Source organism: Microtus oregoni, unplaced genomic scaffold (assembly GCF_018167655.1).
Source record: "Microtus oregoni isolate MIOR12 unplaced genomic scaffold, Mior012 000011F_ref0000422, whole genome shotgun sequence".
NCBI lineage: Eukaryota > Metazoa > Chordata > Mammalia > Rodentia > Cricetidae > Microtus > Microtus oregoni.
Window position 1 is genome coordinate 15,043,921 of NW_024543070.1, and position 23,795 is coordinate 15,067,715.

The following is a 23,795-nucleotide window of genomic DNA, read 5'->3' on the forward strand; positions in this document are numbered from 1 at the left end:
TTTTATTTGGCTCATGATTTTGGCTCAACACTGTGGGAAAATCAAGGCAACATCCACTTGAAGTAGCTCGTCATGTTACATTTGCAGTCAAGAGCAGAGGGCAAGGAACTCGTACCTTCGTGGTAGTCTCGGCTCCTCTTCCTCTTCTCATTTAGTCCAGGGCCCCGCCAACAAAATGGTGTTGCCACATTCAGAGGGAATCTCCCCAGTCTCAATTAATCCAATTAAACTCTCACAGGCTAAGCTAACCTAGACATACTTTTTAAAGGTTTCCTGCCCAGGTGATTCTACACAGTCTGACAGTCAAAAACAGACACCATGCAGCCCTTGTTCTTACTAAAGGTTGCACACTACTCTGCAATTTGCTCCATTTGATTGTAAACTTCCCTGTTGTACTTTAAACATTTTTGTACTTTAGAAAATACTGTTGAGTCAAAGGATAGCTGATTTTTGAAGTTTTTTGAAGGCTTCTAAGAAACTATGGGAGTGGCCAACTAATGACTGGTCCAGCTTGAAACCCATACTCTGAGTGGGACCTGTGTCATCCATGACACTGCTTACAAGGCCAGGACCCGAGGCTGGACAGCCCAGAGACCAAGGATAGAACCAAACATGTCTGGCAAAAAAAAAGAAAGAAAGTCAATGAAGTGACTCCTAATGATAGTCTGCTCGACTTGTAGATTCATGCCTAGCCCAATTGTCAGAGAGGCTTTACCCAGCAACTAATGGGAACAGATGCAGAGACCCACAGCCAAACATCAGACAGACCTCTGGAAATCCTGTAGAAGAGGGGGCATTAGGAAGACCTCTGGAAATCCAGAGAAGAGAGGGAGGAAGAATTATGGGAGCTAGAGTGAGGACGGACACCACAAGAAAACCTGCAGAATCAACTAAACTGGGCTCATGGGGCTCACCAAGACTGAACCACCAACCAGAGCACTTACATGGATGGGACTGACCTAGGCACTCTGCACATTATATTACAGTTGTGCAGCTTGGTCTTCTTCTGGGACTCCTTAGTAGTAGGAGCTGTCTCTGACTCTGTTACCTGTTTTTAGGACCCTTCCCTTCTACTGGGTTGCCTCATCCAGTCTTAATAAGAGGGGAGGTGCCTACTCACACTGCAACTTGAAATGCCATGGCTGGCTGATATAAATGGGAGGCCTTCCCTTTTCTGAAGAGAAAGGAGAAGGAATGAATGGGAGGGGGGTAAGAAGGGAGGTTGTGGGAGGAACTGGGAAGAGTGGAGAAAGGGGAAACTGTCACTGGGATGAGGAAAAATAATTAATTTTTAAAAAGTAATAATAAAAAAGAAAATACTATTGAATCAAAGGTTAGACACTTTTTGAAGGCTTCCAAGCATATTCCTAAAATGCTTGTGAAGCAAGAGGACTGACCAACATACCTGCAATAAAATCATTTAAAATAGAATGTTTTCAAGTTGCTGTTACCACTTAAACAGAAGACTAAGCTCACAGGGCCAACAGGTGAGCATGTGACAGAGAACTCTGTAAGTACTGCATCTCCACAGCTCTTGCAGTCTTTAGCCATCTTTACTAAGAAGCACTATTTCCCTGCCTGGGGTCTGATATGGGAAGCTCTTCATTCAGACTTCCGGGTAACCTTACTTCCTATTCTGGCGGCCTCCCTGATTTTCCCCTGAGCTTTCCTGCACCTATTTCATACAATATTCTAATAACTCTCTATCAAAGCATGGCTTTCCTGCACCCATTTCATACAGTATTCTAATAACTCTATCAAAGCACGTTCTTTTCCCTCGGGGGGCCCAGTCTATGCTCACTGGATGGTATCTTTCCTGGGACTCTGACTCTGCAGGGAAGAGAGGCAAGGACAGCTCTGTGTCATCCTAGCGGTATCCAGAAGACCCTTCCTTGTGGGTTCCTGCATCCCTGGAGCTGGTCTGCCTGCCAGCCTGTGCCTTCATCTGTCCATCACTAAGTTACACTACAGCCTTCCATGCTGCTTCACTGTTAAACTAAGAGTTCTGCTCCCCACCCCTTCAGCAGGTCACCCCAGAAGCTTTAAACAATCTGCTTAAATGGGAGAGTAGGGTTGGTGGTGGAGGGGAGGGCAGAGCACTACTCCATCTCCTTGAATATTTACTTGAAAGTTTTCCTTTATTCAATTTTGGAAAAGAAAACAAAGCAAACAAAGCCCGGTTTTCCTGTCATAAAAGCTTTTGGCAACTGTGGCCATTACGGGTCACTTAATATTTTATCCGTATCTTCTGGCAAGGGCTAAAGACAGAGCTCAGTCGGTAGTGTGCTTGTTTCTCATCTATCTACAAAGTACTGGGTTTGAGGCCCAGCACTGCATAAAGTAGGCATCACTGTGCACACCTGTTATCCCAGAAGGCTCAGAAGTTCATCCTTGGCTGGGTGCTTGAGGCCAGCCTGGGCTAAAGACCCTGTTGTTCGTTTGTTGTTGTTTTAGTGATTTGGCAAAGTCTTTATTTCAGAAAGAATAAAAGAGAAGAATCTGCTTCATAATGGCTAATGGCTTTCAATCAGCACAAGTGAAAAGGCTCGCCCTTTTGTTTACCCAGAGAGCACTGCTCTGCTCCACTCATCTCCTGACACTACTGTAGTGCATGGCAGGGCCACCTCTCAATTTTTTCAAGTGGATTTCCTAGAGCAAAGCTGAGGCCAGAGACAGGGTTTCCTTTGTACACTGGGGCACCCGGGAAGGAGTCTGCTTTAGTCTTAGGCAACAAGGGGATAATCAGGTTGAAGCACTTGCCCAGCAGGGGTTTCCTTCTAATCCCATTGACTTTGCAGTTACAGGTGCCCTTGGAAGAGGTGATGAAGCACCATGCTGCTGGCCTGCAGCAGGGGAAGTGCTGCTTTCCACAGAGGCTGCCCAGGGCCCTTCAAAGAACAGTATCCCCTCCCCTCCCCTTCTCTCCCCAGTCTTCCCCCTCAAAGAGCCACAAAGGAAACAGAGTTAGCAAGCCATCCTTTGCTATTGCCATTTCAGGGCTGCAGACAGTGCCAGGGGCTTTCTGACAGCAGTGGACTCTCGGTTTGCTGAGTATTGAGCGACTTATAAGTGTTGATTGGGGCTACCATCTTAATAAGAGCTGCGACCACCTGAGATAATGCATATAAGAGCACCACGCAAAGTATGAAGTCTTGTTTAAATGCAAGAGGTCACTACAGTCTTGCTAATATTGCTCAGGAAATAATCCTCCAAAGAGAGGCCGACCCAGCATGCCCAGGGCACCTCCTGGTGGCTCAGGCCTGAAGTGGCAATTCTCAAAGCCTCCCCTCCTGCCCCCCACTCTGACTATAGAAAATGACCCAAACATTATACTTACTCCCTTCATTCTGGCTGTCTTTGTTTGAGTTGTAGACCTGGAAAATAGAAAAAGAAATTCACTTTGTGTGCATTTTATACCAGCCTACAGATTCACTGTAGAAAACCTCAAAACAGAAGGCAGTTTCTGCATCCCTCATGAGAACACCCTAAGTTCTTACTCCCCAGCATACACTTAGCTGTTCTCAAACAAGCATGGGTCAGAACCACCTATAGAACTGTGTGGTGTATGTGTGTGGTGGAGGGGTCAGCTGACCTTTTTTGAAATGGCAAACAAATTGATCTGCATATATAAATTAAAAGAAGAGAATGTAAAGTTGGTTGCGAATCGGTGATTACTGACTGCACACCAGCCAACGTCGTGAGCATTTCACAAGAACTATCTCCAGCTACATAAAAACCATGCTTGGCAAGAGCAGTTGCTTCCACTGTTGTACAGCTGGAAAACGTGAGGCTTCCAGAGGTGGAATGGGGCAAAGTGTGGGCAAAGATACATTACAAACTGTGGAGTGCTAACCCTGGGAATACCAGTGCCCCTTTACTCTATCTGTGGATTTGAATGTTATACTGAGAATGTATTTACAACAAAACTCCTTAAAGAGTTGAAAGAAATCATAAAAGAAAATGTGGTTTGATAGTAAAAAGGGAAGTTTCCCACTATGACATGCTACAAGTTATTGTGCAAAGGTCAAGACAATGACGTTCAGGCTCTGAGTGCCAGGAGGCAAACATCATTATTATGTTGCTTAAATATCAGAAGAGAAAACAATTTTCACAAAATTAAAAGTACAACTTTTGAGGGGGGTAGAGAATCTAATTAGCAGAATCAATCTTCTTTGCCTGTGCTGCAAAGAGAGGCTGGTACTCAGTGTCCCTCGAATCTGGTGACAGGTCTCTATCATTTGTCAGTTGCAAAAATTACTCTGTAAATACCACATGTGACCCATGGTCCACTCAAAAGCAAAGGAGAGGCTCGCTTTTGTGACTGCCACAGACTGCCTACTCCTGAAGTGCTGTTGCTATTAGGAGAAATGCAGTGAAATCTCTGCTCAGGAAAAGAAAACAATCATGGGGCCAAACCCTCCTCTGTAGGTATAAAAGGCATGGGGTTAAACTGGCCATCATAACTTAAATACCTACTTTTTTAATCAACCATCCCCAGGGATTCTGTTGGCCATGCTCAGCTAAGAAACGTTATTTAACTCCTAAAAGAACTAAGCCAAGCATTTCTGAAAACGCAGCATTAAATTCCCCCTAAAATTAGTTTTCCACTAAAACATGTAGATGGGAATAGCTAGTCAAGAGTGGGGCAATAGGTTCACCTTGGACAGAGTTGGCCTTAACTTCTTTGGGTGTCTGTCTCTATAAAAAGAAACTGCCCAAAAAGTCTCAGGATTATCAAACCCCAAATCCAAGAGATCACTTACTTTGTTATTATATTTATCACACATATTATATTTATTCTTTAAAGAAGACTGAAGCCACACAGCCCCTTAACAAAGACTAGATGACAAGCATAAAAGAAATTTCAGCCCTTAGGAAGGATGCTCCAATACCTAATTCACCATCCAAGTACACACTTAAAATCCTAGAAACAAGGCATCAAAAGACTTCACCACCAGTCACTTGGCTAGACTGGATTCTCATGTCCTCATCTCAGAAATGGGGGGGGGGTGATAATAGGTGTTTGGCATACTCCTCCCCAAACTACTGAGTACCCAGTGAGTTTGTGTCAACACAAGACAAATGAGGGTGTTTTGGCCTGTTTGTGACAATAAGAATGGCTTAACCGTCACAGAATTTGGGGGAAAGATAGAAACCCACAAAGTCTAGGGGAAGGCCACCACCAAGGCTGTGCTGATTCCTATCTGAAACTAAAGCAGCAAGTAGGTCTCTGAGCAGCCATTCATCACTGGCATAAATGAACTGCCTGGGCTGCATCAGCATTTGCTAATGGATCTCCATGGCACTGCAAGAAGGTGACAAGGGAACTTAGAGAGCAGCAGGTAGCCAAATGCCATGTCCTTTGGCTTCCATGGGTTTTATTTACATGGATATCAAAAAAGGGATACTGGCTTTGAATCTTTCCCAGTCCCCTGCATTCCTTTGCCTGGATTAACAAGTGTTTATTGAGTATCTGCACCAGCCAGGCAGTGACTTAGGTGTTGCGGATACAGATGAGGAGCAGCTATGAGCTCTGCTCACATGGAACTTTCCTACCTATGAAGAAAACCAATCTACAAATATGATTCCTTCAAACACTGACAAGTACAATGAAGATCAGAAAACAAGGCAGTATGGGCCTGGTATGGTGAAAAGCTCTCCTGAAAAGAAAATATTTCCATGAATTTAAATGATAAAAGGGGAGCTCCTTAGAAAGGTCTAGGTACCCAAGTCCAGGGGTCCTGAGATAGGAAAAAGACCTGCCTGATGGAGGAGGAAGGTCAATGTGGTTGGCAAATACTACACAGCAGAGAAGCATGAGAAATAAGGGCAAGACTATGAGGTTCAGCGGATCCCTACCAGAGCCTTGTTCAGGGAGGAAAACGGGTGATCAGGTGACATCCAGAACCAGCAACCCATCACGACTACATTCTAGAAGCTTGGAAAGCAGAGCAAGGGCAATACAGGAGGAGACAGCGTTTTGGCAAAATCGTTTGTTTTTCCTTCCAGCTCCCCTTGATCACTGCATTTCTCCCATTCAATCCAAACATTCTATCCAAGAGAAACTTGTTAAGATTGTAAATGGCAAAATCCAGAAAGAACAGTGAAACACAGGGCTCTCAGTCCTCCTTAATTAAGAGGCAAATCCATGCCAAATTACTTTCTTTCCAGGTTTCCTGAGTCTTGGGAGACCCCTGCCTGGAACACCCAAAGACTCCTTGAGCTAGAGAGGTGTGATCAATGAGCCAAAGACGCCAGAAGCATGCTCTACCCAACCCTCCAAGGCCAAGCCATTAATCTCTGTCTGGTCTGGTAAATGAGCCAAAGACAATGAGTTTTGAAATAAGGCTAACAAACCAATCCTGCCAGGACTATGTGATCATATCGCCCAACAAGGTAGACTAGGGCAGGCAGCAACCTCACCATCATAGGAACCAGATAGAGGCTTGGGAGCAGCACTATAGGATGGCTTTGTATCCCAAGCACTTACCAAGTGTCAAACATGATAGCACCCAATTCTTGAAACAGCAAACGGATTAGCTTTATTGTCACTATCATTGTACAGGTCTGAAACCTGAGGTTCCAAGTGTGTCCAAGACCACAAAGCCACTTAGGTCCTCGGCAAGGATATTTCAGTCCCCTTTACCAGTCCAGGTGGGAGCAAATGTATGTAAGCATGGTGCCTCCCCAGTGGTCAGCACTGTGACTCATACACTAGTAGAAGAAAAGGACCTCCACTGCGCTATTTAAAATGCTTGGCCAGTTCTGCCTTATCCTTCTTCCATCTGTCTCATGGCTGCCCACTAACATCATACTCAAGCTCGGAGGCCAGAACAATGTCCTGAGTTAAGAGATCTCTTTGCCTGTGGCTTTTGTCTTGTGACTAGCAGTTATATTGGGTACGTGCTTTCGGGTGTGCCTCTGAAGAACTCTGTCTTCACAGGGGAGAGCCCAGATCAACTCAAGGGAGCAGAGAGAGAGGGCAATAGATGAGGCCTGAGTTCTGGCTCACAGGGATGAAATTGCACCTTTTCAACAGCACAGGTGAAGCTGAAGTCTGTCCGTCCAAGTTGGCCACAGTGCCCCATGACCCAGGCACAGAAGAGTATCTGAACCCTGTGGCACTAGTGACTCTGAAGCAGGCATGCTCTGAACATGAAGCCTTGGTAAGCAGCCATGCCAATGAGTACTTTATTTTCACACACGTGAAAATAGAATAGAAATTGCATGTGTTTATCTTATCAGAGTCTTCTGTGAGTCATTAAGAACAATCCCAACAGATGAAAGAATTTAAAGCATTCTATAGGCATTGTCTGATTCTGTCCTCACGCCACCCCAGTTATTCCCAGTGCCGACTCTGAAACTGAGGATGTAGAGGCCTCAGGTTAGTTCCTGGAGATGAGGGAACTACTAGGAAAAGTCCAGTCTGTCCCCCAAGCCCAGGCACTTACCCACAAACCCCATGACACAGAAGACAAGGTGATGCTAGTGGTGGTGATAAAGGTGAAGTGATATCACGCAGAGAAAGGGAGTCACGAGAATTGGCCCTGAGTCAGAGAGAAACTGAAACTGAGAACGGGCTTCAGATTCGGGCCTGATACACCTGCCATGGGCCCGTGCAGCCCTGGTCACTACTGTGGGAGAGACCCCACATGTCCTCTGTGAACCAGTGAACTCCATCCTGACATGATCACCACGCCAGCAAAGCAGGACTTTCACCTGATCACAGGGCCATGTGAGTCCCTGCGTCCTTACCAAGAAACTACAATGGGGAGACAATTGAATAAATTAGAAGGCACAGAAAGCCTTCATGTTTTCTCTGCAACAAATGTGATTTTTGCAGTAAATTCTCTCAACTGCCAAGCCAATTCAATTTACATGTCCCCAGAGGATTAAAAGGAAATGCACATAGTCATTTGGGTTCTCAGAATGTTTCTGTGAGTTACCTTTCAGTACCATTATCTAAGCCGTATTGTGAAAGCACAAACAAGTACTTTTTCAAAAATACACAAATGAAAGCAATAAAACAATAATTGGGTGAACCAACCTGACTTTTCCTTTGGACAAATAGCTGTGCTAGTACTTGGCCACACACTTCAGATCAAAATCTGTTCAAATGAAGGCATCAGAGAAATAGGCTCACAGACAAACTTATTTAAAACTATCGGTCCTACATAAATTGTACTATTTTACCCGAACTCAGTCCCAAACTCTGATTCCCTGAGGCCTCTCCCAAGTAACCTAAGATATGTAAAGCTCACCCCACTTGGACATTCCCCTACATATTAATGTGGGGGTACAATAAACAAAGTTATGAGTCAACATCTTAGAATAGCGCTCAGGCAGGGTCTGTATCACTAGACAGTATCAGGTCCTATATCTGTGTGACATATAGAGTCCACTGTTACTAAAGCCTACACTGTCTGTCTGTCTGTCTGGGACAGGGTCTCTCTATGTAGCCCAAGCTTCCCTAGAACTTCTACAAAGCCTTCCACAAAGAACCCTGGCAGTATCACCATTATTCTCCCTCTCTTTACAGGTTTTGCTTAAAATAGATAAATAAACATTAACCATCTCTGCTTTGAGAGAAGTTACCACTTAATGGGTAAATGGCTAAGGACAGAGTGTAGTTTGAGTTACCTAGTGGTGCTGATCTCATTAGCAATGTTATACGTCTAATAGACACTAATTTAAAAAGTAAAGTGAAAAAGAGACCCTCTAAGGCCAACTTTTACACAAAATATTCTTTATTCTTTCACATAGCTTCCCAAAATAAAATAACTACAACCCACCAACTTCTTCTCCACCTGATTAGATGACAGGCCCTGTAGTATGAATTTGAGTGAGATGATTTACTTTATCCTTGAGCACATGGGGTACCACCATGCCAACTCCTTCACAGAATCACACAAGCCCCTTATCATCTCAAGCTAATATAGCCAGTGATTTCCAAAGCCAGAATAAAGTAGGCTGGGCCTCTACACTAAAGTCTGTGCTCAGCCACAACTTCTGCACTCAACACAGCCTGGCAAATAGCTTGGCCATTAACAAAGGGGAAAAAAAAGCTAAGCAGTAATTAAAATGACAACAATGCCACCATTATGTAAGCACACAATTTCTACCCATTTAAACATTTAAGACAGCAATTTTCCAAACTTCCAGTTAATACAAGGGTGGCAGTAAATAATAAAAACCATGATCAACCTGAGACAATCTAGGATCCCCCCCCCCGCCGCCAAAAAAATCCTTCCTAAAAATGAAGAGTACACACACACACACACACACACACACACACACACCGGCAACAATGCCAAGAGGAGGGAGGGAAAGGGATTCCCAGCACTAGACCACACTGCCATACCCAGCAGACTGGGTGCAGACCAGTGTAAATCAGTGTAATGACACCCTGGGAAGTTATCAGTCAGGCTCCATGCATCTGTGGAATGCCACCCATAAAAATAGGAATTGTTTAGATCAGGAAGACCTCTCTTTATGGGGGTGGCCACATGGAGAAACGTTCAAGCAGAGGTACATAAAGTTTGAGCAATTTAGAATAAAGAAGGATGTCTCACTACTAGGAAAGACAGAGTTTAGAAATGGGAAGTTTTCATGTCTCCTACTCCCATCACAAATACCTTCAGGCTGACAGACATGCTTAAAATACAGAAAGAAATGGCTCTTGCTACTCTCCCATTTCTCAGCTGGCAGCCTTGATGCTCCCATTCCAAGGCTGCAGGGTTGCACTTGCTATCTTAGGAAGGTTCTCAAAAGTAAGGCCAATTAAAACATATTTGATGGTACTTTGCAAGAATCTAACCCTGAACAGGCACCAAATCCCAGCTTTTGCCCTAAAGTACTACATGTATACAGGGTTAGCCAGGCTGCTCAAAGAACATTGATTAAGAGGGTAGGTTTTAATTATAAGGAGTGAAAGAAATTATTTTTGTTTGTTTGTTTGTTTTTGACCCCTGCGTTAGAGTTTTGTCCAGACCTAAAAAAGAAACTGGGTCTACCATTTACTGGTGACTGTGTCTCATTCTTCTGGCAAATTCTTTAGGAATCTTTACTTGGCAGGGGAATGTAAATATAGAATTCAGTACTTACTATAAGAAAATAGAAGACAGGTTTTTCTTATTTGGCTTAACTCAAGGTTATCAAAATCCCTCACAAAGCTATTTACTCCCTATGGGCCATTGCTGCAGGATGTAGAGCCAGCATGCGGCAAAGAGGGTTTCAGAGTCCAGAGTGGCACTGGGGAGGTCTGGGGTGAGGGCTGAGGAAGGGGCTCTCCTCACAATGGTCCAGATTCAGGAAGTCTCATAAAAGGAGCACAGCAGAAGTTGACCAGATGCCGGTCTCCAAAAGTCTGGTGACAGCCCCTGTGTACACCAGCCTTTGTGTACACCAACATGACAGCAGCGTGGTACACGAAAATCACTGCCTGCTGGTCACCATGGTTATGACAAGGATGCTGGGCAGAAAATAAACTTGGTTTCCCATGAATCCAAGTATCACCAGCTGTTTTGTAGCTTTAGAGACCAAAGTGCTCTGCGCACCTGCGACTCACACACACGACGGCTCCATGTTTCTATTTCTCTTTTACTTGGGGTCCTTTACGTCCCTAAAGAACCACAGCCCCCAAGTTCATATGGTTTGAGTTAGGCAGACCCTGACTGCATCTTCTCGTCCAGCCATGTGAACCAGATTCTAAAATCCAGTGCATGGGATTCATACCAAGTGAAATCCATCCAGCACTATTTGATCTTGATTGTACTATTTAAATAATAATAATAATAACAACAACAACCATTGGGAGCAAAGGCATGCTGTATTGCTAAGAGAATGGGATACATATCTAAAGCTTTATGGACAACTCCACTGTCGTGGAAGTAAAGCCTGAGTAAAACAAGTCAGTAAATGAAAGAAGAGCCACAACATGAGGGGATTCTGGATTCCGGTATTTATATTTAAGCCTATTTATCTAAATATGTACAGCGTTCATCACTATTCTTTTTACAGTGAGTCAATCATATCTTAGTTCTTTTTAAAATTTACTTCCAAGAGTTGGGGGTAAACCCACAGGAGAAAAATGTCCCATTGCTATCATTTATCTGAAGCTAATTCTTTACCCCATTTCTTTTTCTATTGCCCTAAGTCAGATTTTCTTTGCTTGTCACCTGGACCTTGACATTGGCCTTCCCTCAGAACTTACTGGCTCCACTGTCTTTGTTCTAATCTAATCTAATATCACTCTTGTAAGATGTTTCCCTAGAGCACAGCTTTGGTTGAAGAAAAGACTTCAAGATGTCACAACATCAATGTTCAAATTCCCAAGGGTTGTCGTGCGGAAGAAAAAGAAAAGAACATTCACTTTCCCGAAAGAAATGCAGGTCAAAGGGGAAGTCCCAGGAATGTAGAGTGCAAGCCACTATACCTCACTAGTGGTGGCAAACTCTCTGTGTCCTCGGTGGCACTCTGACGGAACGGAGCTTCTCTTCATCTGTTAGCAGCCCTTGGTGCTCCGGGCTGATGCAATGTTGTTGCATTTCGGGGGGGTTAATCATTGCATAGGCCTTGGGCAGATGCCAGAACAGGAGGGAATTAGTTTTAGTGAGGCAGTCAGGTGGCAGACGCGAACTGTGGGCTTAAGAGACTTCACGCAATACCTGGCTTCACCACCACTTTTGAGCTCTGTGCCCTCAGACATTTCTGAGCCTGTTTTCTCATTGCAAAGCAGACCTAAGTAACACAACTTTATGAGAGCACTGTGCGAAGTAAACATAGCTCTGCTGGGGCCTTGAAGGTGCTCTGAAATGTTATTTGTCTTTCCCTGCTCCACAAGGCTCCCTAGCTCCCTTGATGGTCACAGACCACCCTAAGGGCTACCTTCTTTGACCTCTTATTGTCCTTACAGTTGCTTCTACAGAACTTATCACTTCTAAATACGGCTTTCCATTCTTAATTATGTCCATTCTCCCTTGAGGAGCAGATCATTCTACATTTCTGTGTGCATGGGAAGTAGGGTGGAAGGAAATGGCACCAAACACAGTACCAAGCACAGAATCAGTATTGAAGAAATCACTCAAAGGACAACTTGATCCAGAGGCAACTTCCTCTCTTGGGGTCCTTACTTTGACTGGGAAGCAAGAGTTAGGTGAGTGCCTTCCCACCCTGAGTGCTGCTGGCACTTAGGCCTCTCAGTGAGAAATCACCAGTTAAGATGATGTCATTTCCAAGGGAAAGGTGGGACAGTGCCCCCTGGAGTATGCAGGCAGGAAGTGACAACCAGAGCCTAGTGGTAAGGTAGGCCATTCATTTCCCTGGTTTCTATCTAGTCCCGGTGATTTAAGCGAGAACAGGTTTCTGGGGTTATTTACACTGGTTGTTGTGGTACTCCTCTTCTCCCCAGGCTTTGTTTTGTGTGTTACATAAACACTGTTGCCATAGTTATGACTCAGGAAGCTTTGCTGTTTGACCTAAAGAAAAAGTTTCTCTCAAATCAGGATAACACCATGGTCGACCATTAAGGGGTAGGATCTGCCAAATTCATTTAAGCTTCTAGAAGGAACTACTGTATTTTGGGCAACAAGCAAGCCATGAGAGGAAACACTGCGCTGCAGTGTTATGCAATTTCCTTGCATTTCATATTCAGAAATCCTAAAAACCCCTTAACAAGCTACTTCCCTAGCTTTCAACTGAAGATCAGTATCAGAGCCAATATAAATAAAAACTGGTTGCAAAAGAGGAAAAAAGGAATCTGTGTTCAAGTAAAGAAAGGATTTCAGTGCCAATTCAAAGGCACTAGAAAAAGCACAATCTGGGTCCTTTTTAGTCTCCATGCAATATGAAAGGGAGTGGAATCACCCCAGGACTTCCACACAGCAGCTGGGGCTAACCCACCCACCCCTCCTTTGCAAACCGACCTGCTCCCTGGTCATCTAGCCCCATTCATTCCTCTTTCAGCAACCACACTCCCTACACAAACCAACCTCCTCTATCACCACCTGATTTGTCCGCCAATGTGGTCAGTAACAGGCACCGCTAGAGCTCAACAATTTACCATGGAAATTCTCTACAACACAGAAAAGGCTGGAGACGTGAGAGGAAGCACTCACATATCCAACACTCAAGGCACTGAGGTCAGTAACTGGCACATTATTGACTGAAGTTCAATATTTGTCAATCTTTTAAAGTAAAATTTACAAATTATGAAATACAATAATTTCTCAAGTATATCAAACACAATTGTGATGATTTCATGTAAGTTAAGCCACTATAAGAAAGAACTATTTTTCATCACCTCAAACAGTTCTCTCATGATACTTAAGAAACCCTACCACCCCCAAGTTAACAGACCTTTCCATCATACATACACACACACACATACATACACACACACACACACTGTTTTGCTCTGCCCTAAAAGTAAGAACACACATCATATATTCTTTTAGGTTATCTTATTTCACACTGTGTAACTTTTTGAGATATTCATGCTGTGGTGTGAATTAATATTTTTACCCCCTTCTTACTTTTGAATATGTTATTATTGAACATATCACAGGTTTTTTTTTTTTTATGGTGCTTCTCTCCAACTTCTGTCTTTGGCTACCATAAATGAAACAGCTAAGCACTGAGCCAAGTCCAGTCGAAGAGAGGGAGGAGGGATTATATGAGCAAAGGGGTCAAGATCATGATGGGGGAAACCACAGAGGCAGCTGATCCCAAACAGTGGGAGCTCACTGACTTTGGACTGACAGCTGGGAACCTCCATAGGACAGAACTAGGCCCCTTGAATCGTGGTGACAGATCTGTGACTTGGGCAGTCTGTAGAGTCACTGGCAGTAGGACCAGGATTTATCCCCAGTGCACAAACTGGCTTTTTGGAACCCCTTCCCTATGGAGGGATACCTTGCTCAGCTGCAATACATGGGGGGAGGGGCTTGGCCCTCCCTCAACTTGATGTGCCAGACTTTGTTGACTCCCCATGGGAGACCTTAACCTTCCTGAGGAGTGGATGGGGTGGGGGAGGTTGAGGGGGAGAGCGGATGGGAGGGATGGGGAACTGCAGTTGGTATGTAAAATGAAAAAAAAAAAACACCTTTAAATAAAAAATTAAAAAAATAAATAAAGACCCTTCAAATATGTTTGTGCAGGCCTTTTTGAGAGCGTGCACATTCATTTCTCTTGAGTATCTAGAAGCAGAACCAATGAATTACACGTTAAGATATTATTTATTATTATCAAACAGGAACTTTCTTCAGTGAGCTGTACAACTATCAGTCAACACTTGGGAGGATAAATTTCAATTTTAGCCTTTCTGGTGCATGAGGGAATAAACCCACTTTATTTATCTTGCACGCCCCCATTGTTTATAACAAGTACTTTTTTAAAATGTGCTTACTAGGCATTCTTAGCTTCTCTTCAAAGCATGTCTCTTCAAATCTTATGCTCATCTTTGGGCTGGGTTGGTTCTTTTTACTACCAAATTATACAAACTCTCCATATATCCTGGACTTGTCATTTGTCTAGTGAATGCTTTGCCAATATTTTCTGTCATCCTGCAGATTAACCTATGATTTTCTTAATGCTGCCTTCTGATAGACACAAGTTTTTAATTTTAATAAAGTCAAATTTTAGCAGGGTCCCTGTTTTCTGTGTCCTATGAAGAAACTTTTACCAACCTAAGAATCCTAAAATCTTGCCTATATTTTCCTTCTGAATGTTTTATAGCTTTGGCCTTTATGATTATGATCCATCTTGAATTAATTGCTCCTTAGTTACCCAGGCTTGTAAACATAATTTAGTCAGCTCATGTTTGAAACTCACTGGCTTAAAACAAAACTTCAAGTTGGGCATGGTGATGCATACTTTTAATCCATAGCACTTAGGGGTCAGAGGCAGATGGCTCTCTGTGAGTTAGATGGTATACATAGGTCTACATAGTAAGTTCCAGGCAAGACAGGGCTACAGAGTAAAACCCTGTCTAAAAAAAAAAAAAAAACCTAAAAATAAATAATAAAACTTCTGGGACAAGTCCTTGCCTACCGAGCTTCTCTTTCCTTTCTCTAAGGAGAGAGAGAGAAAGGGGTGGGTCTGAATGGTAGGGGAGGTGGGGAGGAACTGGGAGAAGAGAAAGGGAAAAATGTAATCAGAATATATTATATGAAAAATATCTATTTTCAATAAAAGAAAAAAGCAGCCCTGGGTAGAAGATGTCTTTACAATGTTCACACTGAAAACAAGTAGGAACCCCCAGGATGGTTCAGCAGGTGAAGGTGCTTGCCACACAACTTTGGCGACACCATGGAAGGGGAGACTCAAACTCACAAGGTTGTCTTCTGACCTCCACATGTGCACCCGCATCATGCATACACACATACAGGTGCGTACACACACACTAATAATAAATATTTTTAAGCTCCTAAGCCAAGGCTGTCAGGCTTCTTCTCTAGAGAGACTGAGAACATACTGCACACAGACCCACAGAGTTCAGTGGCCACTGGGAAGACTAAGCCCAGAGGGAAGGCTGGGCAAGATTAGAATACAGCTTTCTTCTGATCTGGATTTGAAAGCACAGCAGCAAACACAGAAGTCCAAAGACGGCGTCTGTGTCCTTTGCTATCACACGGGACATGTGGATCACCTACATCCTATGAACATCCACTTCTGACCTTGTTATCAGGTCCTGCCCCAAGGATCCTCTGCTCCTTTGCAATCTTTTCTATGTAAACAGATACAATGTAACTACAGTAGGTGGAGGAGTTACCTACCCTGCTGTAGTGATAAAATGCCTGAGAAAAGCAACCTAAGGAAGGAGGGGCTTATTCTGACTCACAGTTTGATTAAGAGCACAGACAATCAGGATGGGGAAGCCATGGTGACAAGATGCTGGTCACACTGTGTCCACAGTCAGGAAATAGAGACAGATGAATGTTCACACTCAGCTTGCTTGTTCTTTTTATATGCAGTGCAGGACCAAGACCCTCGGAATGGTGCCACCCATAATTAAGGTGGGTCTTCTCACCTCAGCTCACCCAATTTAGCTCATCTTTCAGAGGCATGTCCAGAAGCTATCCTAATCTAGATAGTCCCTCAGAGGCCAACTTAGAGGTTTGCCTTCTAGGTAACTCTAGACTTGTCAAGTTGACAAGATTAACCATTGTGTGTGTGCACATAAAGCTTGCCGTGCACACAAGCATGCACACCCAGAGGCGGGGGGAGGGGGATGCACACACACAGCCCTTAATTCTGCAGCACTCATGTCCTATAAGTACACATACAAAGACTACATTAGAAAACAACACGTTTAGCAGATGAGTGCTCCCAAGGTCTAGGCTTAGGCTTCTGTGAGCCTCTGGTTGTAACAGTGTCATTAACTGATCAATACAAACCCTTGTTTTGTACAAAGACAGTCACTTAATATATGCTGTTGGTTCATTAATGTCGAACTCACAGCCCACAGCATACTAATTCCCAAGCAAAGCTCATCCAGTGTGTACTTTCCTATGATGTCAAAAGCCTCAAAACAGCCTTCTTTCCCTTAAGGACACTAAAGAGTACTTGAACACTATGCTTAAGAGACCAGCTTAAATTAAAACATCACCAAGAGAAAATATTAACTTTTTTTTTAAGTGGCACCAAATGGACCAGAAAAAGGACAATTATCTCCAGGTGGAGAGCTGAAAGCAGAAGGTAACAGGGGCAACACATCAGTCTACGCATGCCTACCAGTGAGAAAGCACAAAAGAACTGATTCTGTGCTCATGAATAATGAGGAACAATTGTACATATCTGTGGATATACGTATGTAATAGACATGTGGCATTATACATGTTCATAAATATACACATAAAAACATACATTTACAAAGGTTTGGAGAAGACAGCTGCATTCATACACACGAACACTATCTGTGGCTGTGTTCATGGGATCACAGCAGAGCCAAGCATCTCCAACAGACTGTTGTAGGGTAACATGTATACTCCACTCCACTAAGTTCTAGATGCTTGTACCAACCCACACTCCAAACAGATGTGGTATGGGAGTTACATGGCCGGCCTACTCCTTAAAAGTCCCCAAAGCTTCTTCCTTGGACCTCTTATGTCTCAATTCTAGAAAGATCTGTACGTTTCACAGGTTCTCACAGCTTCCACCATGGGTGCCTGTATGCAGATGGCATCTCACTAGGTAGACTGACAACTCTACACTCTCCCTGCTCACCTCAGCAGCCTGGGGATTGCTTAGATCTCAAACCCAGCCCCCATCTCTCCATCACCAGGAGTAGCGCACTGCCTCTTGTTGTCCAGTGTGTCATCACTCTATCCATAAGATGCAGGTCGTATCATGTATGCAAAGGGGTGAGACAGTGGCAACAGAGCAGCCAGTGCTGTGCCTGCCACAAAATAAATGTCCTGGAAAGAAACTGCCGTTAATCGTCCCCATCCCAGACCATGGAATCCGATCCTAAAAATTTCAAAGTCCTGCCTCTTTATTTCCACCTTGGACTGGACGACCATAACTGGATTTGCCTTTAACATGATGGTTATGTTACTCTGAAATCTCACGAAGGGGGGCATCAGGGGCTTGAATGCTGCCTCCGGCTCCCTCAGTCTCAGACCCCATCTTCACTTCAGCAGCGCTGTGTATACGTGTCTGACGATGCAGACCCCAGAGTGCCTGGCTCATAGTAGGTACTCACCAGATGTCAGATGGATGACACAATGAACCAAGGGCACAGAGAGCACTAAATGCACACAGCTCAGGAACTACTTAACATTAACTTTAAGAGGAGCCGATCCGATCACCCTAAGCGGTTATGTAATTAAAACTAAACTTAAGTCTTAAAGGAGCTCTTCAACTCTGGGAAGAGCAAACTGCCATCTGCCTACCAGCATTTCAAGTACCAAACTGCTCACTTATAGCTGTGCGCACACCAAGCAAATTAAGCAGGCAGCAGCAGAATCGGGCACAGAACAGGCATCCCAGCAGTGCCAGCCTCCTGCGGCCACTCACAGGCTTCTGCAATGCAGAGGCCGTCACAAGCCCCAGGAGTATGGCCACTCACTCTGACCCCAATCAGGCTGCATTTCAAGCCAGAGGAAATAATGACTTAGTCAATTAATAGGGTTGTGATGACAGCAATCATTTAGAAGGGAGGCAAGGTAGGTACACACCTTACTTTACACTCTGATACCAAAATAGATCCCAGCTGCACATTAATTTTATTAATGGAGACTCATTCAAGCAAATCTGGAGTAAATGAAGTAGTTCCCAGCCATATATAAAGTGCCCTGATAATAAATATGAGAAAGGAAAACAACCCCAAGAGAAAATATAGACAAAGGATAAACTATTTGCAGAGAAATATTTGTCAAATGGTAAAATATCCAAAGTCAACAAAGAAATCAAATTATAACACTGGTAATATTTTTCCTTTCTGAAAAATAACATTATTTAAAAAATTAGTAGTATCTAGTATAGACATCGGCTCAGAGTAGAGGGCAGTACCACATGAGGCTTGAAACTTTATGAATTGGTGCATTCTTTATGGGAAAGACCCTTCTGAGGGGAACAGATATGCTCAGCAAGAGAATTAATTCTATGAACTCATACTATGGAAAGAATCATGCATAGAGGCCACTAAGCGATAGAGCAGGATGTGTAAGTGCCCTGCACAGGACATGTACATGTCCTCTAGAAGTGAGACACCCATGGTGGAAGCTGTGAGAACTTGTGAAACGTCCATATCTTTCTAGAATTGAGACATAAGAGGTCCAAGGAAGAAGACTGGGGATTTTTAAGGAGTAGGCCATGTAACTATTATAATCACTGTGAGATGGTTTTGGATATTAAAAGCCCCCTCCCTGCACAGGAGATGTTAAGTCCAAGATGTGGCATGGACATATAAGTCCCCTGCATAAGAGATGTTGATCCCAAGACATGACACAGATGCATAAGTCCCCTGCATAGGAGATGCTGAGTTCTCTGAGACATGATATGGATGTATAAGTCCCGCGATAGGAGACACTGAGTCCAAAATATGGTATGGACACAGGAAATGCTGAGTTCTCTGAGGTATAATACAGATGCCTAAGTCCCCTGCACAGGAGATGCTGAGTTCTCTGAGATTTGGCATGAATGCCTAAGTCCCCTGCATAGAAGATGTCAGGTGCTACAGAGATTGCCCACAGTTTTTCACAATAGTTACCAAAAGACCCACTGAGCCACTCAAGAACTTCTGGATGGAGACGAGTACCTAGCTTCGTCCCTGTTTTACACAGTTTTTAAAACAAGAATAAAGGATTAACATCTTGGAGGCTAATTCACCTTGGGGGAACACAAGATCAGCCTCCTACATCAACACATATTCATAATTTCCACTTCCGATGTATCACCATCGCAGGCTATTCAATTCCACCAATCACCAATGTGGTAGATAGGGTAAGCTCTCTGAGGCTGCTCTGGGAGGAAGGATGCAGCAATTATAGACAGCTCTCTGGTGAACTGGTCAAAGCAGTCCCCAGAGTCCCACATACACGTAGTATAAGTACTTCTTAGCCCTACCTGGGCAGCACACGGGGAGAATAGAGCCTGAAATGGCCATACTGTGAGCCACAACGTAGTTGTCTAGACAAGGTCCAGAGCCTCACTGAGGATGCAAATCCACCTTCCTCCTACTGTAGAAATAGTGGGTTTAACTATTCAAGCCTATGGTTTGGAGCTAGACTGCCTAACTGTAGACAGGAAGTGTCTCAAGGCTGAGGAAATGATACCATTCCAATATCTCTGGAGAACTGTACTACACAGAATAAGATGGCATGCAGAGCAGACAGGAAGTAAGGTAAGGCAGAGCATGTCTGGCTGGAGCTCTCATCCCTTCCTCTCCAGACTCCTTCTGACCTCCACACGAGCTCCACACACTGCCAGACTGAACGACAGTCTCATTTCTGCTCAGCAGCTCTGCCCACATTTCCCTGTTCAGTAAAGGTCAAACAGAAAAGACAGACACCCTTCCCACTTCCCTCCATCCCCCATCTAGCCTGAACGAGGCCAGGAGCCATGTGTAGGGCATGGCAGCCCTGCTCTCACTAAACTACTCTGAGTCACAGGGCTAAGCAAAATGATTGTTCTCATTAAGAAGGAGCCCGGGCTTTGCTGCCGGTGCATGCACTCCCGAGAGCTCCAGAGCTGAGCAGGCCTGGGCGGGTGGCCAGCCATCTGCTCCAGCAACTTATGTAAGTTGCTGGGGTTTCCACCTTTGCCTTGTGGGAAGTGAAGGGACATCCAAGGCAGAAAACATCCAGCCATCAATCCACCATCCTGAACAGCCTGCTAAGCATTGATCATAGGGCTTTTTCAGCCTTCAAGAGCGACATAAAGTGAATGGGGACAGGCTGCTCACATGCAGCAGCTGGGGAAAAGCGGCTTGTGGTCAGATGGATTGAAGAAAAGATTACTGAATGGCTGAGTTCCTTGCCTGTCAGCAAACTACACAGTAACATGCTGGAAGCCCAGGATAGGAAGCGGGAGTCTTCTTGGTCAGGAACTCCTGAGGCTGAAGGGGAGTAGAAAGCGCCAGCCTAGATGCGCTGGTGCCATCTCCCCACCCAGGGACAGGGCATCCCCAGATTGACCAGGGGGTCATTATGGTCAAGAGGAGAGAAAGCAGGAAGGAAGAAGCAAACAGTCCTTTTAAACAGAAAAAAAATATGGAAAAATCACTTGATTGAAGGAGGGAATTGGCAACAGTGATTAACACAGGCACACTTGGGCCTTCAAAACATTTAGCAAGCATTTGTTTCTGCCTAAAGTCCCTAAGGAAGCAGGCTTGCTAGATTCAGGGGTCCTGTGTCAAGTACAGCCCCCCATTTCACCACTTCGTAAAGCCAGGGGCAGGAGAAGGAGCATGCACTGGTGGAGGAAGACTGCATTAGACTGCATCTGTGCGGGTCAAGCTCTGTAAAGGGGCAAGAGAAGGAGCATGGGGCAGGAGAAGGAGCATGCACTGGTGGAGGAAGACTGCATTAGACTGCATCTGTGCGGGTCAAGCTCTGTAAAGCTGGCTGAGCTGCTTAACTATATGAAAGGACTGGATCTGCACCCGAGTTCAAGTGAAGACAGGGACACTTCAGGGCAGTGGGATGACCCTGAGTGCTATTCACCAACCTAGTTCTAATAACAAGCCACCTCTAAAGAACAGCATTACAACCAGAGGCACTGATGTCCAAACACACCTGGAACAGGGTTCTACATGAGTGAATACACAGTGGGGCTGCTACTTCCTGGTATAGGACCTGATCGTACGTTCCTCACAGCTGGTATCAAGACTCTAGGGTTCTAGAACGTTTCTCTTAGTAATATCCTAGCATAGAGCTCTGTAAGTACAGGCTAAATAAAAGCAGGCTAATCAGGGAGGGTGGATCTGAAATACAGTGAAAACTCACACACACACACATAATCATCAGTTCATCCCTGTTATTTTTTTACATGTCTTAGTACTGTAGCCCAACAGTGGCATCCCTAGCTATCAAGATATAAGCTTCATTGCCAAAACCTGCAAGAAACTACACAACATATGGTGATGCACACCTGTAATTCTTTCAACCCAGAGGCTGAGGCAGGAGAACCTCAAGTTTCAAGCCAGCTTGAGCTGTAGTTAGATACTGTCTGAACAAATGGGAGAAGGTTATTTCTTATACAGTCCCATCTTATTATTCTTTTTCATTGATTTATTTTCTTTTTTAGAACAAGGTCTATGTAGCCCTGGGTGATTGTAGGCTGGCCTGCAATTCACAATCCTTCTGATTCAGTCTCCAAATGCTCATAAAACAGGTATGTGCCACAAAATCTGGCTTTCCTCCATCACCTTAAAACTCATCACATTTATTTTTCATAAATAATTACCATACCATTGCACCTAACAGGATCAATGATGATCCCTGAATATCCTGATTTAAATTGAAAAAAAAAATCTATACTGATATTTCGAAAACTACTTTAAAGGTGTCTTTTTGTAACTGGTTTGTTTGGTTCTAGTCCAAGCCAGGTGCATACATGCGTTTACACAGCACCGTTGGATCAAAAGACAGGAAGGAGTCTGCCATCCTTCCATTCCTTCAACGGCAACAGCAACCCTATGGTCGAGTGATGAGAGTTGATGCTGACTGGTGAGACTCGGTTGTTCATTCTGTCATGCGCTCGGCTTCTTTGCATTGCCCTCCCCCGGTTTTTACAGAGAAAACATTCAATGGCTACAGTAACAGCAAACTCCCTTAGTGATGCAGGTCCCAGGACGAACACTGCAGTGGTTTACATGCGCTGGCTGCTCACTGTGTCACAAGCACAGCACCAGATGGCTTGGTAGGTTATCTCACTGGACTATTCTGAGAGCTCTGTGAAGTCAGTGTCAAAGCCATCCGCCCCATTCAACAGATAAGAATCCAGGTCAGGAGCTGATTCGAATCCTTGGGGATGAGGCCTGAGTTAAACCAGATAGTCTGAGAGCAAGTTACTGTTCTTGGCCACCATTCCATACAGGTGCTCTGAATTAGGTCAACAACAGAAGGGATACTGGATAATCCTGGCTGTGCATTTTATAGATGGGGACACAAGCAGATATACAGAGTGCACCTTTTCAACAGGGAGCCAAGGGTCTCTGAGACATTACCACATAATTCCTCATCAGTGGGAGAAAGAGCCGCAATAATGACAAGTTTGGGGAGGCAATGCTACTGTGCAAAAGGGCCTCCTTTCACCAGATATACCACAGATTGCCCAATGGTCTCAGGCATGTCCTGAAGTCTCCTCCGAATGCAACTAGGACTCGGAAAAATGAGAGCTGACCCACCCTAATTCATGTAGACAATAAATCTCTTAAGACTGAACATGCTCCTTTAGAGGCAAGTTTGCAAGAATCCAAGAACAAAAAAGAACAGTATTTCCAAGATTTTTATTTTTTTTTTATTTTATTTTATTTTTTTTTTTTAGGGAGACACATGGCGGGCGGGCAGAAGACAGAAACATTGATAGACACGACATGCAGGGTGAGGTTGAATGTTTATTCAGGGGGTTATGGAGGAGGAAGGGTGAAGGGGGGAACAGAGGGAGAGGGAGAGAGGGAGAGGGAGGAGAGAGAGAGAGAGAGAGAGAGAGAGAGAAGAGGAGAAAGAGGCAGAGAAGGGGGAAGCAGAGAAGTGGGGAGAGAGGCAGAAGCGAAGCTGCCTCTCCGAGAGGAAGATGGAAAAGAGCTATTTCCAAGATTTTGCGGATCACTGAAAGTAAGTCCAAGTGGTCCAGGGGCATGAGGCTATGACCCAGGAACTCTGGGTGATCTGTCCATCCGGGCAGCCATGGGCTGAGGCCAGCTCTAAAGGTGCTGCCTGCTTCTTCATGCACCCAGCACCAGGAGACCGACTGAAAGGCACTGGTGACCAGGTCCTGGTGCAGCTGACTCACTGACTTCCTCAGTGAACTTCTGTGCTCAGGAGAGGCTGAGGGCACCTGTCCTCGGGGAGGCTGATTATGAAATGTGTTTGCTTCCTCTCCCTACCGCCTTCCCTTTGATGTCCTAACCCAAGGGTAGCCATGGACATCTGGAGACAGCAGCTTTAGGGGGAACTGAGAAGGCAAGGGGTGGTTATCAACCAGGAACTGCTGGGGTCAGCACAGAAACCTGAGACAAGCATCTGAAGAGCCACATCCTGCTGCTTCTTCGCCACTGCCATAGGACCTCCAGTCAACCTGATCCAGCACACCAAGAAACCAAAACATGACATTTTCTCTGCTTTCCTGCT

The 23,795-nt window shown here is 44.5% G+C and overlaps 1 protein-coding gene across 5 annotated transcripts in view; it reads right to left on the reverse strand.

The window, feature by feature from the left end:
* The window catches only part of Arhgap26 (Rho GTPase activating protein 26), a 398,682-nt gene that overhangs the window by 182,567 nt on the left and 192,320 nt on the right, over positions 1-23,795 (reverse strand). For all 5 annotated transcript variants that reach the window (XM_041659662.1, XM_041659661.1, XM_041659665.1 and 2 more), the window contains exon 12: positions 3,338-3,374. In XM_041659662.1, the coding sequence (XP_041515596.1) occupies positions 3,338-3,374 (37 nt within the window). The remainder of the gene's footprint in view (positions 1-3,337; positions 3,375-23,795) is intronic.